The sequence below is a fragment of the Balaenoptera acutorostrata genome, chromosome 12 (genome assembly GCF_949987535.1).
Source record: "Balaenoptera acutorostrata chromosome 12, mBalAcu1.1, whole genome shotgun sequence".
Lineage (NCBI taxonomy): Eukaryota > Metazoa > Chordata > Mammalia > Artiodactyla > Balaenopteridae > Balaenoptera > Balaenoptera acutorostrata.
The window spans coordinates 39,934,871-39,950,978 of record NC_080075.1 but is presented as its reverse complement, the minus strand read 5'-3'; the positions used below and the strand labels follow the sequence as shown (position 1 = coordinate 39,950,978).

Sequence of the window (16,108 nt, the reverse complement as noted above, 5' to 3'; positions counted from 1 at the left end):
ACTCTAGAGCCTGCGAGCCACAACTACCGAGCCCATGCTCCACAATAAGAGAAGCCACCACAGTGAGAAGCCTGTGCACTGCAACAAAGAGCAGCCCCCCACTCTCCACAACTAGAGAAAGCCCACGTACAGCCGAAAAAATAAAAATAAATACCCCACTCCAAAAAAAAAAAAAAACTGCCTAAAGGATATCATGCATTTCAGGACATAGCCAGTAATGCAAAACTACAAAAGGCAAAAAAAATCACAATAATAAAATTCTGCTTTAAAGCTTCCTGGTTGAAATGGGATACATTAATACACATTTTTCCAAATATTGATAAATCCTTTTGAATATTTTTATCTAAAATCTTTAGCAAATTCTAACTAAATATTTCCTTTCTCTTTTTTAAAACACTTGCTTTACACATTTCCAATCTGGGAAGAAATGGACACTTATAATCTAAAATAATTTTAATAGAAAAGTATTACAGAATTTTGTAATGGACATACTTTTAATATATTCTCATGTGTACTATTTCTTAAGGAATTTTTTTAATAGACAGTTTATTTTGGAAAGCATCAAATGTGGCTAGTTCAGTCTTTTTATTCATCACAATGGAAAATTAATGCAATTTCAAAATTCTTCAATATATAATGTACCTTGACATTTAGAAAATCATCCACAAAGCTTTCTTAAGGAAACTATATGAAATGTTTGAAAGGCAAGCACATTGATGGAATGACAAACAGAAAATCTACATTCCAAGAATAGTTTTATTGTCTTATATTGTCACCATCATAAAAAATATTTATTTACTCACCAACTTCCTTGACTTACCAAGTTTAAACAGAAGTACACCCAAAGGTCCTCTGTCAAACTTGAGGAAGAGGAGATCATAGATGTCCCCACTTTCAGGCTTCTTAGAAACAACCTGCGGAGCTATCCACTGCATTTGAACAAGACTGCTAGAAACATCAAAGAATTTTTTGAATTGTAGAGTCTCCCTAGGTGAGCGGTCTTCAGCCAAAAGCTGGATGTTAATAGGAGAAAGCGCCATATCAAAAATTTGCAGCTCCCCTTGGTTACTGCCAACTAGCAGAATGCCACCACTTGGGTGGCAGCTTATTAATGAAGGCAGAAGTTCAGCCTGAGCTAAGACAGTCACTCTACGGTGAGTTTCATAAAGAATTACTGAAGAATCTTCACAGCCCAGAATCAGTTTGTCTTCAGTAACATTCCTGCAACAGCTAATGGCCTTCGATCTTAGTGGTATTCTGGTGACTGATACACACTGGATTTTGTGCCGAACACATTCATAGATGCAACTGTCAGCCATGGGCTCTTTGTCTACACTGATGGTGCACTCCACTGTCAACACCTGATAAGGCTGTTTGGTGCCAAAGCGAACATCCAGTGGATCCCATTCCGTGCGTACAGAACTCAGAACCTGTAAGAAATGTATCAAGTATGTTCATATAGACCTTGGTTTTTCTTCCGCTGTCACGCATAGCCCTGCATATTAATCTAGAATCCTATTGAATACCATCAACTATCACCTTACATATCAGCAACATATAAGCAGGTATGTGTACATCTCATATGGAACACATATAAATATATATAGCACATATTTAGCACAGCTGCAGAAATTAAGCTATAGAATTTTAACTTAAACACTTTGTTTTAGGAAGTCTGTAAACAACATAAAGACAAATACTTCCCATGATATATAAAAACTAATGAAGTGGGCTTTTAGTAAAATAATATGGCTAGCAGAATATCTAAAGACATTAGAAGCTTGATTTTTAAAAGGATGAATAAAGGACTTAAACAATTTAGTCAGTCTCCTTCCAACCCACTACCCCTCCCAATTCTGAAATTATTGGTAAATTACTTACCAGAAATATATTTCTAATTAGTTGGGCAGGGTAGGCAAAGGAAAAAACTTTAGAACCCTGTTAACAGTCCTGTAGAAATATTTTACTGTCAGAAAAGATATGAAGGGTTGTTAAGTAGATAAATGACCAATAGAAAGAAATAAGAAGGTAATGCACTAGTTTTAAAATTAAAAAGAAAAAAAGACCTGGTAGGTAATATGATTTGCAATACTGGTGAGGCAAAATTTAAAAAGCATTTCTGGTGCAGAAAGGAAAGGCTACAAAGAAACACCTCAGCAGAAGAATAAAGAAATAAAACAACAGGCCATTCACTTTATTCATATGTAAATGTGGGAGGCCAAGAACCTGGAGAGTGGTATCAAAGATATTTTCTAACACTTTGTCGAAAACTTCAAAATTAGATTTAGAAACATTAAAAAGCACATTTCTACACGAGATAAAATTTCACAGAACTATGCATGCGCGCACGCACACACACACACATACACAAGTGCATGTAAAATCCGATGAAATCCAACTAAGGCCAGTACCTGAGTTAATAGTATTATACCAAGGTCTTGTTCCAGGATTTGACAATGTACTGCAGTAATGGAAGATACTATCATTGGGGCAAACAAGGGGAAGAAGTACAGGAAGGGAATTTGCTTTTAGCCTATTTTGGCAATTATATTAGCAGTTTCTTGAGAGTCAAACTATTTCAAAAAATAAAATTTCTTTTTTTAAAGCACATACAGCTATGTTACATGGTACTGACTTGGGGAGAGAAAGGGGGTTGATGTGAATTTTTTAAAAAATCCATCCTACACATCATTACCAAACTGACCTTCCTAAACTAAATGTTTTTGCTGTCATTCCCCTGTTCAAACCCTTTAATAGCTACCGTTAACGAATAAATTAAATTTTTATTCCCCTGCCTGGTATGCAAAACAATATAGGATCCATATCCAACCCCTTCCCTCCCTCACACTCACTTTCCTGCTCTTGTTTTTCTTTTTTGTCTAAAAAATGGTTGAGTATGAGCTACATGCCAGGAACTGGTCCTGGCATTGCTGGGGATACAATAGTAAGTCCTCACCCTCAGAGAACATACACACTAATGGCTGAAGACAAAGTAACAATTCACAAACAAACATACACAGGATGTTAGTGATCCTATATATGTACTTCCTAAGAACTATGAAGAAAAATAAAGCAAGGTAACAGGAATGAGAAGGGGAGGTAATAGAAGTCAGGACAGGCCTCTCTGATAAAGTTGACCTAAAAGTGAAGGGTAAGCCATGCAGCCACCCGGGAGAAGAAGGCTCCAGGCAGAGGAAGCAAACATCCTAAGGTAGCACTCTTGGCCTGATGAAGGAAAAACGGGAGACCAACATGGCTAGATAAAGGGAGCAAGGAAGAAAACAGTGGGAATTGGGGGAGGGAGAAGACTGTGAAGTGGCTTGTAGGCCATTATAAGGACTTTGGCTTTTCCTCTAAACAAGATGAGAAGCCATAAGGAGGGACAAGATCTGACTCGCAAATTCTAGTGTTATCTCCGACAGTCTCCCTTCATAACTCTACTCTGAGGTCAAACTAAAGCTGCATTTTCCCAGCTCTGTAACTTGTTAAATTAAACAAGGAGTCTGTTCAACTGATGAGGCCCTAATTCCATGGCAACCTCTGTAAGCAAACCAAAACCTAAACCTGTAAATGCCTCAAAGTTACAAAATCAAAACACTAAGGACAACCATTACAACAGCCAATTTGGCTTTGAACTATAGCCAATCAAATAATTTCCTTTCTTTGCTTCTGCACTTTCACTGTCAGTCTTTTCCCTGCCTCATATCAGTAGGATGTTCCTAACCACTTCCAGTTTGGCACTGCCCCACCAGAATTGATTTACTCAAACTCTGAAAACTTTTACTATGCCTCAGCTTATCTTTCAACAACTTCACTCATGTCCTTTACCTCAGGGGTCCCCAACCCCCAGGCCACAGGCCGGTACCAGTCCGTGGCCTGTGAGGGATCCGGGCCGCACAGCAGGAGGTGAGCAGCAGGCAAGCAAGCGAAGCTTCATCTGTATTTATAGCCGCTCCCCTACGCTCCCATTACCACCTGAGCTCCGCCTCCTGTCAGATCAGCAGAGGCATTAGATGCTCATAGGAGCGTGAACCCTACTGTGAACTGCGCATGTGAGGGATCTTGGTAGCGCACTCCTTATGAGAATCTAATGCCTGATGATCTGAGGTGGAGCTGAGGCAGTGATGCTAGCGCTGGGGAGAGGTTGCAAATACAGATTATCATTAGCAGAGACCATAATAAATCAATTGCTTGCAGACACATATCAAAACCCTATCAGTGAGTGGCAAGTGATAATTAAGCTGCATCTGGTGGCAGGCTTTATAGTGGCAAGTGAGTTGATATACTTCAATTGTACAGCTGCATCTGGTGGTAGGCTTTAAATCAGAATCCGACGCTTATTTTAGTCTGCGCATGGCCTGCCCATTATTTTATTTACCACTTCTGTCCGCGCCTCTTTCCCGTACTGAGCACTTGTCTCAGTCACAGTTTTGGTAAGCCCACAAGCTAACCTTAGCCAAAATGAGTAAAAAAACAAATGTCGCTGGAGAGCTTCTTTGAAAAGGAGGAAAGACCAATGATGAGACAGCAGAAGACTCTAAGACTGCCAACAAAAAGAAAGCTGCATTTAAAAGAAAATAGCAAGAGTCCTACTTAAATTAATGGGTTCATTGCAACAGGTGATTCACATTTTCCAAGCCTGCTTTGTATAATATGTGGCAACCGGCTATCCAACAAAGCCATGAAACCTTCAAAACTGCTTCGCCACATGGAGACCAAGCACCCTGCATTAAAAGACAAGCCTTTGGAGCTTTTCAAAAGAAAAAACGTGAACACAAAGGACAGAAGCAATTATTGAAGGCCACCACTTCATCAAATGTGTCTGCACTGAGAGCATCATTCTTAGTGGCTAACCACATTGCTAAAGCTAAGAAGCCCTTTACTATTGGTAAAGAGTTGATCCTGCCTGCTGCTAAGGACATCTGTCGTGAACTTTTAGGAGAGGCTGCAGTTTAAAAGGTGGCACGTGTTCCTCTTTTGGCTAGCACCATAACTAGGTGAATTGATGAAACAGCAGAGCATATCGAGGCGCAATTGTTAGAGAGGAGTAATGAGTCACTGTGGTACGCAATCCAGGTTGACGAGTCTACCGATGTTGACAACAAGGCAACAATGCTTGTTTTTGTGCAATATATTTTTCAGGAGGATGTGCATGAGGATATGTTATGTGCACTTTTGTTGCCAACCAACACGACAGCGGCAGAACTATTCAAGTCTTTGAATGATTACATATCAGGAAAACTGAATTGGTCATTTTGTGTTGGTATATGCAAGGATGGAGTGGCTGCCATGACTGGACAGCTTTCTGGTTTCACTACTCGGGTCAAAGAGGTCGCTTCTGAATGTGAGTCTACACACTGTGTCATCCATAGAGAAATGCTGGCTAGCCGGAAAATGTCATCCGAATTTAATAACGTTTTGCAGGATGTGATTAAAATTATCAACCACATTAAAGTACATGCCCTTAACCCACGTCTGTTCATGCAGCTCTGTGAGGAGATGGATGCAGAGCACACACGTCTTCTCTTATACACAGAAGTGAGATGGCTTTCTAAAGGTAGATCACTGGCCAGAGTTTCTGAGTTATGAGAGCCGTTCCAGAGATTTTAGAAAAAGAGTCACCACTGGCAGCACATTTTAGTGACACAGAATGGGTCGCAAAACTTGCTTACTTGTGTGACATATTCAACCTGCTCAACAAACTCAATCTGTCACTTCAGGGGAGAACGACAACTGTGTTCAAGTCGGCAGATAAAGTGGCTGCATTCAAAGCCAAACTGGATTTATGGGGGGGAGGGGGGGGAACGAGTGAACATTGGGATTTTTGACATGTTTCAAGCATTAGCAGAGATTTGGATAGAGACGGAGCCCAGGGCCTTCTTTCTCCCAGCTGGTGCATGATCACCTATCTCAGCTTTCACAAGAGTTGAGCATTAGTTCCCAACCACACAAAACCCCCGAACTGGGAAGGAATGGATCCTTGACCCATCTGTGAATAAGCCAGGTGAAATGACCTTGTCCGTGCTAGAAGAGGATCAACTACTTGAGATCGCAAATGATGGCGGCCTTAAAAGTATGTTTGAGACAACTTCAAATCTCCATACGTTCTGGATTAAAGCCAAGGCGGAATATCCTGAGATTGCCACAAAAGCACTGAAAAGCCTGCTTCCATTTCTAACATCCTGTCTTTGTGAAGCAGGATTTTCTGCAGTGACAGCAACCAAAACGAGATTACGGAGTAGACTGGACATAAGCAATACACTTCGGGTGTCACTGTCTCCCATCACCCCCAGATGGGACCATCTAGTTGCAGGAAAACAAGCTCAGGGCTCCCACTAATTCTGCATTATGGTGAGTTGTATAATTATTTCATTATATACTACAATGTAATAATAATAGAAATTAAGTGCACAATAAATGTAATGCGCTTGAATCATCCTGAAACCATCCCACCACCCACCGTCCCACCTGGTCCATGGAAATACTGTCTTCCATGAAACCAGTCCCTTGTGCCAAAAAGGTTGCGGATCGCTGATTTACTTGAAATCCACACTCTTCACCCACACAGACTCAGTATTTCCTACCAACAATACTCACTCTTGAAGAATTAGACCAAATGCTATTTCAGTTTCTGAATTTCTTCCAGTTGGGCAGCATCCTTCCTTCCTTTGATCTCACTTCCATACCCCCTTCCCCACTCCAACTTGGCCAATGTGTGACATTCGTTTGGCCTTTTATTTACTTCTAATTTTTGATCATATGTCATCATTTTGACTATAAGCTTAAAAAAATAAACTGTCTCATCTATTTTACACTTTTTTGTGTATGCTGTGTAGGCAGCTAGCCAAAAACTATGCTGGTAAGAGCTTTTTTAAAAAATATATAAATTTAAAAAAAAACCTTAAACTATAATGGTGGTTGAATTATCATACTTTCAGAAAGCTTAGAGATTTGTAAAGGAAGCCATAGGGCAGAAAACTGGGAGGCCAGGTGACACTGAATAGGACCTGAATTCACACAGGGACAGCCTAAAAGGAGGGGCCAAGCAAGACAGCAGTCTTGGCATAGAACAGGTTAGCCCCAAGGTGCAGGGAGAAGGGTCCCAGGCTTCCTCAGTTCCATACTGAGTCTGTAAGACTCTTCCCAATCAAAAAATGAGCAATAGTTTCACCAAGAGAAAGGGGTTAAAAGGGAAGTAAGACCATGGACCCCTTATACGCCTTCTCCTCCACTGCCAATCCCTGATATCTCTAAAAAGCTAGCAAAGGTCAGATTTAATACCAAATTCTGATTAAAAAAAGAAAGGTGGGCTTCCCTGGTGGCGCAGTGGTTGAGAATCTGCCTGCTAATGCAGGGGACACGGGTTCGAGCCCTGGTCTGGGAAGATCCCACATGCCACGGAGCAGCTGGGCCCGTGAGCCACAATTGCTGAGCCTGCGCGTCTGGAGCCTGTGCCCCGCGACGGGAGGGGCCGCGATAGAGAAAGGCCCGCGCACCGCGATGAAGAGCGGTCCCCGCACCGCGATGAAGAGTGGCCCCCGCTTGCCGCAACTGGAGAAAGCCCTCGCACGAACCGAAGACCCAACACAGCCAAAAATAAATAAATAAATAAATAAATAAATAAATAAGAAAATCCTTAAAAAAAAAAAAAAAGAAAGGTAACACTATATATTTATTGAAGTATAGATGATTAACAATATTATATTTGTGATTCAATATTTTTATAGATTAAACTCCATTTAAAGTTATTACAAAATAATAGCTGCATTTCCCTATCTCTTAATACCCTACTCTTATTTTGCCCCTCCCCCATCCCTCTCCTCACTGGTAACCACTAGTTTGTTCTCTGTATCTGTGAGTCTGCTTCTGTTTTGTAATATTAATCTGTTTTATTTATTAGATTCCACATATAAGTGTTAATATAGAGTATTGTCTTTCTCTGTCTGACTTATTCCACTAAGCATACTATTCTCTAGGTCTATCCGAGTCTATCCACATTGTTGCAAATGGTTTCATTCTTTTTTATGGCTGAATAATATTCCATTATATATATATAAACACAAATATATATATATACCACAACTTGTTTATCCATTCATCTGTCGATGGACACTTAGGTAGCTTCCATGTCTTAGCGATTGTAAACACAGTGCTGTTGTGAACATTGGGGTACATGTACCTTTTCAAATTAGTTTTCTCTGGATGTACTCAGTAGTAGTAGGATTACAAAATCATATGGTAACTCTAGTTTTTTGAGGAACCTCCATACTGTTCTCCATAGTGGCTGTATCAATTTATATTCCCACCAACAGTGCAGGAGAGTTCCCTTTTCTCCACTCCCTCTCCAGCATTTATTGTTTGTAGATTTTTTGATGATGGCCATTCTGACTGGTGTAAGGTCATACCTCATTGTAGTTTTGATTTGCATTTCTCTAATAATTAGTGATGTTGAGTATCTTTTCATGTGTCTATTGGCCATCTGTATGTCTTCTTTGGAGAAATAGCTCCAAATATTTAGGTCTTCTGCTCATTTTTTGATTGGGTTGTTTTCTTGATATTAAACTGTATGAATGAGCTGTTTGTATAATTTGGAAATGAATCCCTTGCCGGTAGCATTGTGTGCAAATATTTTCTCCCAGTATGCTGGTTGTCTTTTCATTTTTTTAATGGTTTCCTTTGCTGTGCAAAAGCTTTTAAGTTTAATTAGGTGCCACTTGTTTATTTTTGTTTTTACATTCATTGCTGTAGGAGGTGGATCCAAAAGGATATTGCTGCGATTTATGTCAAAGAGTGTTCTGCCTATGTTTTTCTCTAAGAGTTTTATAGTGTCCAGTCTTACATTTAGGACTTTAGTCCATCTTGAGGTGTGTGTGTGTGTGTGTGTGTGTGTGTGGTGTTAGAAAGTGTTCTAATTTCATTCTTTTCAATGTAGCTGTCTAGTTTTCCTAGCACCACTTACTGAAGAGACTTTCTTTTCTCTATTGTATATCTTACCTGCTTTGTCATAGATTAGGTGGCCATAGGTGGGTGGGCTTATCTCTGAACGTTCTATCCTGTTCCATTGATCTATATGTCTGTTTTTGTGCCAGCACCATACTGTTTTGATTACTGCAGCTTTGTAGTATAGTCTGAAGTCAGGGAGCCTGATTCCTCCAGCTCTGCTTTTCTTTCTCAAGATTGCTTTGGCTATTCGTATTTTTTTGTGTTTCCATACAAATTGTAAAAATTTTTTGTTCTAATTCTGTGAAAAATGCTATTGGTAATTTGACAGGGATTGTGTTGAAACTGTAGATTACTTTGGGTACTACAGTCATTTTGACAATGTTGATTCTTCCAATCCAAGAACATGGTATATCTCTCCATCTGTTTGTGTCATCTTTGATTTCTTTCGTCAGTATCTTAAAGTTTTCTGAATACAGGTTTTTTGCCTCCTTAGATAGGTTTATTCCTAGGTATTTTATTTTTTTGATGTGATGATAAATGGTATTGCTTCCTTAATTTCTCCTTCTGATTGATATTTTGTTGTTAGTGTATAGGAATGCAAGAGATTTCTGTGTATTAATTTTGTATCCTGCAAGTTTACTGAATTCATTGGTGAGCTCTACTAGTTTTCTCGTAGCATCTTTAGTATTTTTCTATGTATAGTATTGTATCATCTGCAAACAGTGACAGTTTTACTTCTTCTTTTCCAATTTGGATGCCTTTTATTTCTTTTTCTTCTCTGATTGCTGTGGCTAGGACTTCCAAAACTATGTTGAATAAAAGTGGACAGAGTGGGCATACTTGTCTTGTTCCTGATCTTAGAAGGAATGCTTTCAGAATTTCACCATTGAGTAGGATGTTAGCTGTGCGTTTCTCATATATAGCTCTTATTACGCTAAGGTATGTTCCCTCCATACCCATTTTCTGAAGAGTTTTTATCATAAATAGATGTTGAATTTTATCAAAAGCTTTTTCTGCATCTATTGAGATGATCATATTGTTTTTATTCTTCAATTTGGTAATGTGGTGTATCACACTGATTGATTTGTGAATACTGAAAAATCCTTGCATCCCTGGGATAAATCCCACTTGATCAAGGTGTATGATCCTTTTAATGTATTGTTGGAGTCAGTTCGTTAGTATTTTGTTGAGGATTTTTGCATCTATGTTCATCAGTGATACTGGCCTGTAATTTTTTTCATGATATCTTCGGTTTCGGTAACAGGGTGATGGTGGCCTCATAGAAAAGGTTCGGAAGTGTTCTGTCCTCTGCAATATTTTAGAATAGTTTCAGAACGATAGATGTTAACTCTTCTCTAAATGTTTGGTAGAATTCACCTATGAAGCCATCTGGTCCTATACTTTTATTTGTTGGGAGTTTTTTAATTACTGATTCAATTTCAGTACTGGTAATTGGTCTGTTCATATTTTCTATTTCTTCCTGGTTTAGTCTTGAGAGATTGTACCTTTCTAAGAATTTGTCCATTTCTTCTAGGCTGTACCAGTTTATTGGCATGTAGTTCTTCATAGTAGTCTCTTATGATCCTTTGTGTTTCTGTGGTGTCTATTGTAACTTCTCCTTTTTCGCTTCTGATTTCATTGATTTGGACCCTCTCCCTTTTTTTCTTGATGAGTCTGTCTAAAGGTTTATCAGTTTTGCATATCGTTTCAAAGAACTAGCTTTTAGTGTCATTGATCTTTTCTATTTTTTTTTTTTTAGTCTCTATTTCATTTATTTTTGCCCTGACCTTTATGATTTCTTTCCTTCTACTAACTTTGGGTTTTGTTTGTTCTTTCTCTACTTGCTTTAGGAGTAGAGTTTGGTTGTTTACTTGAGATCTTTCTGGTTTCCTGCGGTAAGCTTGTATCGCTATAAATTTCCCTCTTAGAACTGCTTTTGCTGCATCCCATAGGTTTTAGATCATCGTGTTTTCTTTTTCATTTGTCTCAAAAAATGTCTCATTCATTTTTTGATTTGCTCTTTGATTTCTTCAGTGATCCAGAAACCAGACCTTATTGAAGAAACGGATAATTCCAGGTTTGCAGCAGGAAATGTACAAGAAAGCATGGACATATTGTTACACCAGACAGAGGGAAGCTACCCGAGACTATTGAGGTCATGACAAGAAGAGGAGCCAACTTGAGGAGACTCCCACTGCCCAAAGTTAAGAATCTGAGCTTTCAAAAGGACAAAAATTACAATTTATGAAACCCATTAAGTCAAGAATGTTTAAATCCATGAATTAATAATGCTATTAAAAAAACAAAAACTAATTGGTTACCTTCAGGGAGTGATAGGGAACCAATTCAATCTTGAAAACTAGTAAATAAAAGAAACAGATGCTTATCCTGATTATACTATATGAATCCAGCCACTGGGAAAATAAGTAGGAGATGAGTAGAAGTGTCTCATTATAAAAGTATCGCAATTAATTAAAAAAAATATCATTAGATATCACCATTTTGCAACCATCATGAATTACTGGATCTAGGCATTAAGCATCAAGAGCTGCTAAAATCAAAAAAGAGAGACAACCAAAAGAGAGAAAGAGAACCTGACATTATGTGCCTTCTGATTAAAAAGCACTCCTTTGCACACAGTCTTGACAAAACTGACTACTAACTTGCAGAATTTTCAAAAGACAAAGAAACTTGTTGAACCACACCATGACGATGGGACAACAAAATCCAGACTGTGGGACACTGCAGTTTCAACAGATAAATTTTAATGAAAAAAAAAGGGATGGAGCGGGAACTTGCAGATTAAAAGAGAGTTAAAAGACACATTAACATGTTTTAAATAGATAATATTAAACTACAGTTTTGCAGGATGCACATTTAGGTGATAAAAACTATATGAGAAAATGTGTAAAAGTCACAATAGAGGTTACTTTGGGGCACCAGGAAAGGGTTGAGATCAAAACAGAGTACGTGGGGGCTTCCCTGGTGGCGCAGTGGTTGAGAATCCGCCTGCCAATGCAGGGGACACGGGTTCGAGCCCTGGTCTGGGAAGATCCCACATGCCGCGGAGCGGCTGGGCCCGTGAGCCACAATTGCTGAGCCTGCGCGGCTGGAGCCTGTGCTCCGCAACAAGAGAGGCCGCGATAGCGAGAGGCCCGCGCACCGCGATGAAGAGTGGCCCCCGCTTGCCACAACTGGAGAGAGCCCTCGCACAGAAACGAAGACCCAACACAGCCATAAATAAAATAAATTAAAAAAAAAAAAAAAACAAAAAAAAAACCAGAGTACGTGGCACTATTTCTGGTGCCTGGCAAAGTTCTATTTCTTGACCTGAGTGTGGTTCAGGGGTGTTTCCTTAGTAAAAGCTCATTAAACTATATATTTAGTCTCTGTGGTTTTCCTTAGTGTCTTTATAATAAAGAGATTTAAAAAAAAAAAAAACATCATCCCTAAAATAGAAAATCTTGGTTATCTGGTTGAAAGCTAACACAGTTCATACATTTCTTTGGAAGAGATGTCTCTTAAATATTTTGGCTTTTCAGTTGAATGCATTTATAATGCTTTCTGAATACTTCTTTTATCAAATTATACTGTATTAAAAGTTGGTCACATTTTGACTTTCCCATCAGTTGGCTGTTCCTCTAAATCACTGCAAAATTAGTTTTTAATTTTTATGGGAAAAAAGTTACCTTTGTGAGGTTATATTTCCCTAGCCCTGACAACAGGTTTTAAGGTTTAATAGCTCTGCTTATGTGTTTTTGATTAATTTGGTTAAACAAATTCAAGTGACCTTTTCTGAGTAAGATATCTTGAAATTACTGCCATACTCAGAAAGCATTATCAAATCCATACAGCTGAAAAGCTAAAACATCTGCTTGAATACAAAGGTCAGGAAAGAGTAAGTTGTGTTGTCACCACATTTTTGACAAAGCTAATGAATTAAATAGTTCTATGATGACGGTAATCACCTTTTCCAAATGTAAGTATAAAGAGTGTGAGGAATTTAAGTATAAATGACTACCATGCTATGTACAATAATCCATACAAACACCATTAAAAACTATTTTTAAATGAATTTTACTGATAAAAAATTTCTTTTTCTTCATACTATTGTATATTTTTCAAAACAAATTTTTTTTCCCCTAGACTACATAAATCTCTCTGTTCTGTGCTTCTAATTAAGATATGTACTGTTGTTTAGAGCTCTGCAGTGTGAAATTAGACCAGCAGTTTTCTAATATCCATAAAATAAATTAAGAAATGTTCCTCCTCTGAAAGACAGATAATTCAGTCACAGAGAGCTTACTTCTATGTTTCCTTTGTTTTCTTTTTTTTTTGCTGCTTGGTAAGCCAATTTTCTACTTGGAATTTACTGTTAACACTCTCATTTGGTTCAGTATGTGGGCTTTATCCTTTCCATGGTCTGTTATGCAAAAAAGATGGCTTAAAAATTTTTTTCCAGTCTGCTGTAAAGCAGTGGTTCTCAACTTGGATGCACATGAGAATCACCTAGGGAACCTGTAAAAGAATACTGATGCCTCCTCCCCCTCTGGAGATTCTGATATAACTGGTCTGGGTGGGCTCCTTTGTAAAAGCTCTGCAGGTGACTGTAATGTGTTGCCAAGGCTAAGAACCACTACTCTAGGATCTTGCTACTGTCCAAATAAAAGCTTACTATCTTTTCTGATTGAAATTGGGTGGGAAATTACTTTTTTAAGTTCCATCATTTAATAGATGCAAAGATTAAATTTCTTCTCTATGAGGCTGCTACTTTTTTTAGTCTGAATTTTAGGGTTTAAGAGTATATCGTATCTCTTATTCCGAGGATTAGCTCAAGAAGTCTATTGGTCGCTAGTGAAAAAATACTTAAAGCCATATGCCTGAATATTACTTTTATAGACTAGTGGTTTTAGTTAATGTTACCCTAAAAAATGTGCTACAATTCACAATTAAAGATTATGTCTTCACACACACACAAAGAAACAATTATTTCCCCAGACAGTTCTTCCAAAAGCCATTCACCTTTTGCATATAGAAGTTCACGTGAGGTTCTGAAAAAGAAATCTTTACAAATTTTTCTAACAGTTTAATTTTGATAGACTGATTGAAAGAGCCAAATCCAAGACAAAAGCTACTTGACAAAAAAAATGAATTATAGGGCTTCCCTGGTGGCGCAGTGGTTGAGAATCTGCCTGCTAATGCAGGGGACACGGGTTCGAGCCCTGGCCTGGGAAGATCCCACATGCCGCAGAGCGGCTGGGCCCGTGAGCCACAACTGCTGAGCCTGCGCGTCTGGAGCCTGTGCTCCGCAACGAGAGAGGCCCGCGCATCGCGATGAAGAGTGGCCCCCGCTTGCCACAACTGGAGAAAGCCCTCGCACAGAAACGAAGACCCAACACAGCCAAAATCAATCAATCAATCAATCAATCAATCAAACATACGCATCTGATTCAAGATCCTCATTAAAAAAAAAAAAAAAAAAAAATGAATTATATATCTTAATATATTACGATCAAAAAATTAGCTATGCAGTCAGTGGTGAACAATTAAAAATCAGGTGCAAGTATCATATACAACTTCATGAAAATCTATTCAAATACTTAAATAAGATGGATAATTTTCCAAAAATACAAATTAAGGAAAATGACTCAAGGAAAAGACAGAATTCCCGAAAAACAAACAACCCTCGAAAAATGGAATCAATTATAAAAAATCTACCTTCCTTGAAAGACAGCACACCCAGGCAGTTTTATATGAGTTTTGCCAAACATTCAAGTATCATATAATTCCTTTTGGCACTGGTTCAGAGAGGAGAAAAGAGAAAAGCTAGTCAAATCATTCCACAGGGGTAGTACAACTTTGATATGAAACTTATAAAGGATAGTAAAAAAAGTAAAATTGTGTACCAACCTTGAGCAAATTGTAAATCCTCTTTAAAGTTCCCCCCTTATTATCTCTCTAGGTAGAAACAGTCCCCACTGGCTCCTCTACAGCTTACACATACTCTATCCACAGCATTATTTAACACTTTAGTGCACTCACACGTTTTCATATTTGTCTCTCATTGGTAGACACTAAGATCCTTGCGGGCAGGGATTGTTTTGTGTTTATATCCCCTGGCATGAAATACAGTGCTTACTCCATGGTCATGCTCAGTGGTTGATGAATGATGTGAAAAGAGAGAGGGAAGGGCCTTTTAGGTAGAAATACCAGTAATTTGTACAGACAGGAGGTGGGAAATAAAGAAGCAGTGAGTAAACCATTTGGCTAGAACATAGATTTGTATAAAGAAATAACATTGGAAAGGTAAGTCAGGGCCAGTCAGGGGGACCTTTTCAGTGCCGAGGCTAAGTTTAGTTTCAAAATCTACTGAAGGCGTTTGAACATGCAATGGCTAAATCAGATCTGTGCTTCAGAATCCAGATGTGCACTTTTTTGAGCTGCCCAGGACCTATCTGGTTTAAATCCATCATTTTAAAAATTAGAAAACTACAGTCAGAGAGGGTAGGTGATCTACCCAAGGCCAAAGAACATAGTATTAGTTAAAAGCAGGCAGAAGCTGACAGGAAGTAAATTTGATTAAAGTCACACAGTATATGGTCCAACCAACAGGCAAACCGAGGTTTATCCAACTCTGAAGTCCATAAACTAGATGACACCAGGAGATGAAGTACATAGACCATACGTAAACCCTTTCTGAACAGTCCTAATTTCAGGTAATAAACTCATTTCAAATAAAGGTAATTTGTGTAATGTAAAACTAAAGGCTGATTTATATTATTATTACTTTTATTATAAAACAGAGCATTTAAAAGAATTCTAGTTGGCTTTATTATATTAAGTCATTTTGATTAAGTCTTTTATTCAGTTAGCTTCTGGACCCAAGATCAATAAAATGGTGGGCATGAACAGGAATTGAATAGGAATAAAGCACTTCTTTATCCTCACAAAATCCATACCTGAAGCATTACAAGTGGTATTAGTTACTACAACAAATTGGAAAAGTTCCAGAAAAAGGTAAAATAATTAGTTAAAAAGGACTCTTTGGTCTTAAAAGATAGCCTGTAAATTTATAAAACCAGAAGAGGTAGGTAGGGATAGAGAAAACTTGTACTTGTTCATTATATCTCAGAATACTAATTCTGAAAAATTAAAAAAATTAAAG

General features: G+C 38.3%; 1 protein-coding gene across 1 annotated transcript in view; it reads right to left on the bottom strand.

The window, feature by feature from the left end:
• The window catches only part of WDPCP (WD repeat containing planar cell polarity effector), a 360,469-nt gene that overhangs the window by 191,476 nt on the left and 152,885 nt on the right, over positions 1 to 16,108 (bottom strand). Inside the window, exon 11 of the mRNA XM_028168397.2 lies at positions 821 to 1,430. Coding sequence (XP_028024198.2) covers positions 821 to 1,430 — 610 coding nt within the window. The remainder of the gene's footprint in view (positions 1 to 820; positions 1,431 to 16,108) is intronic.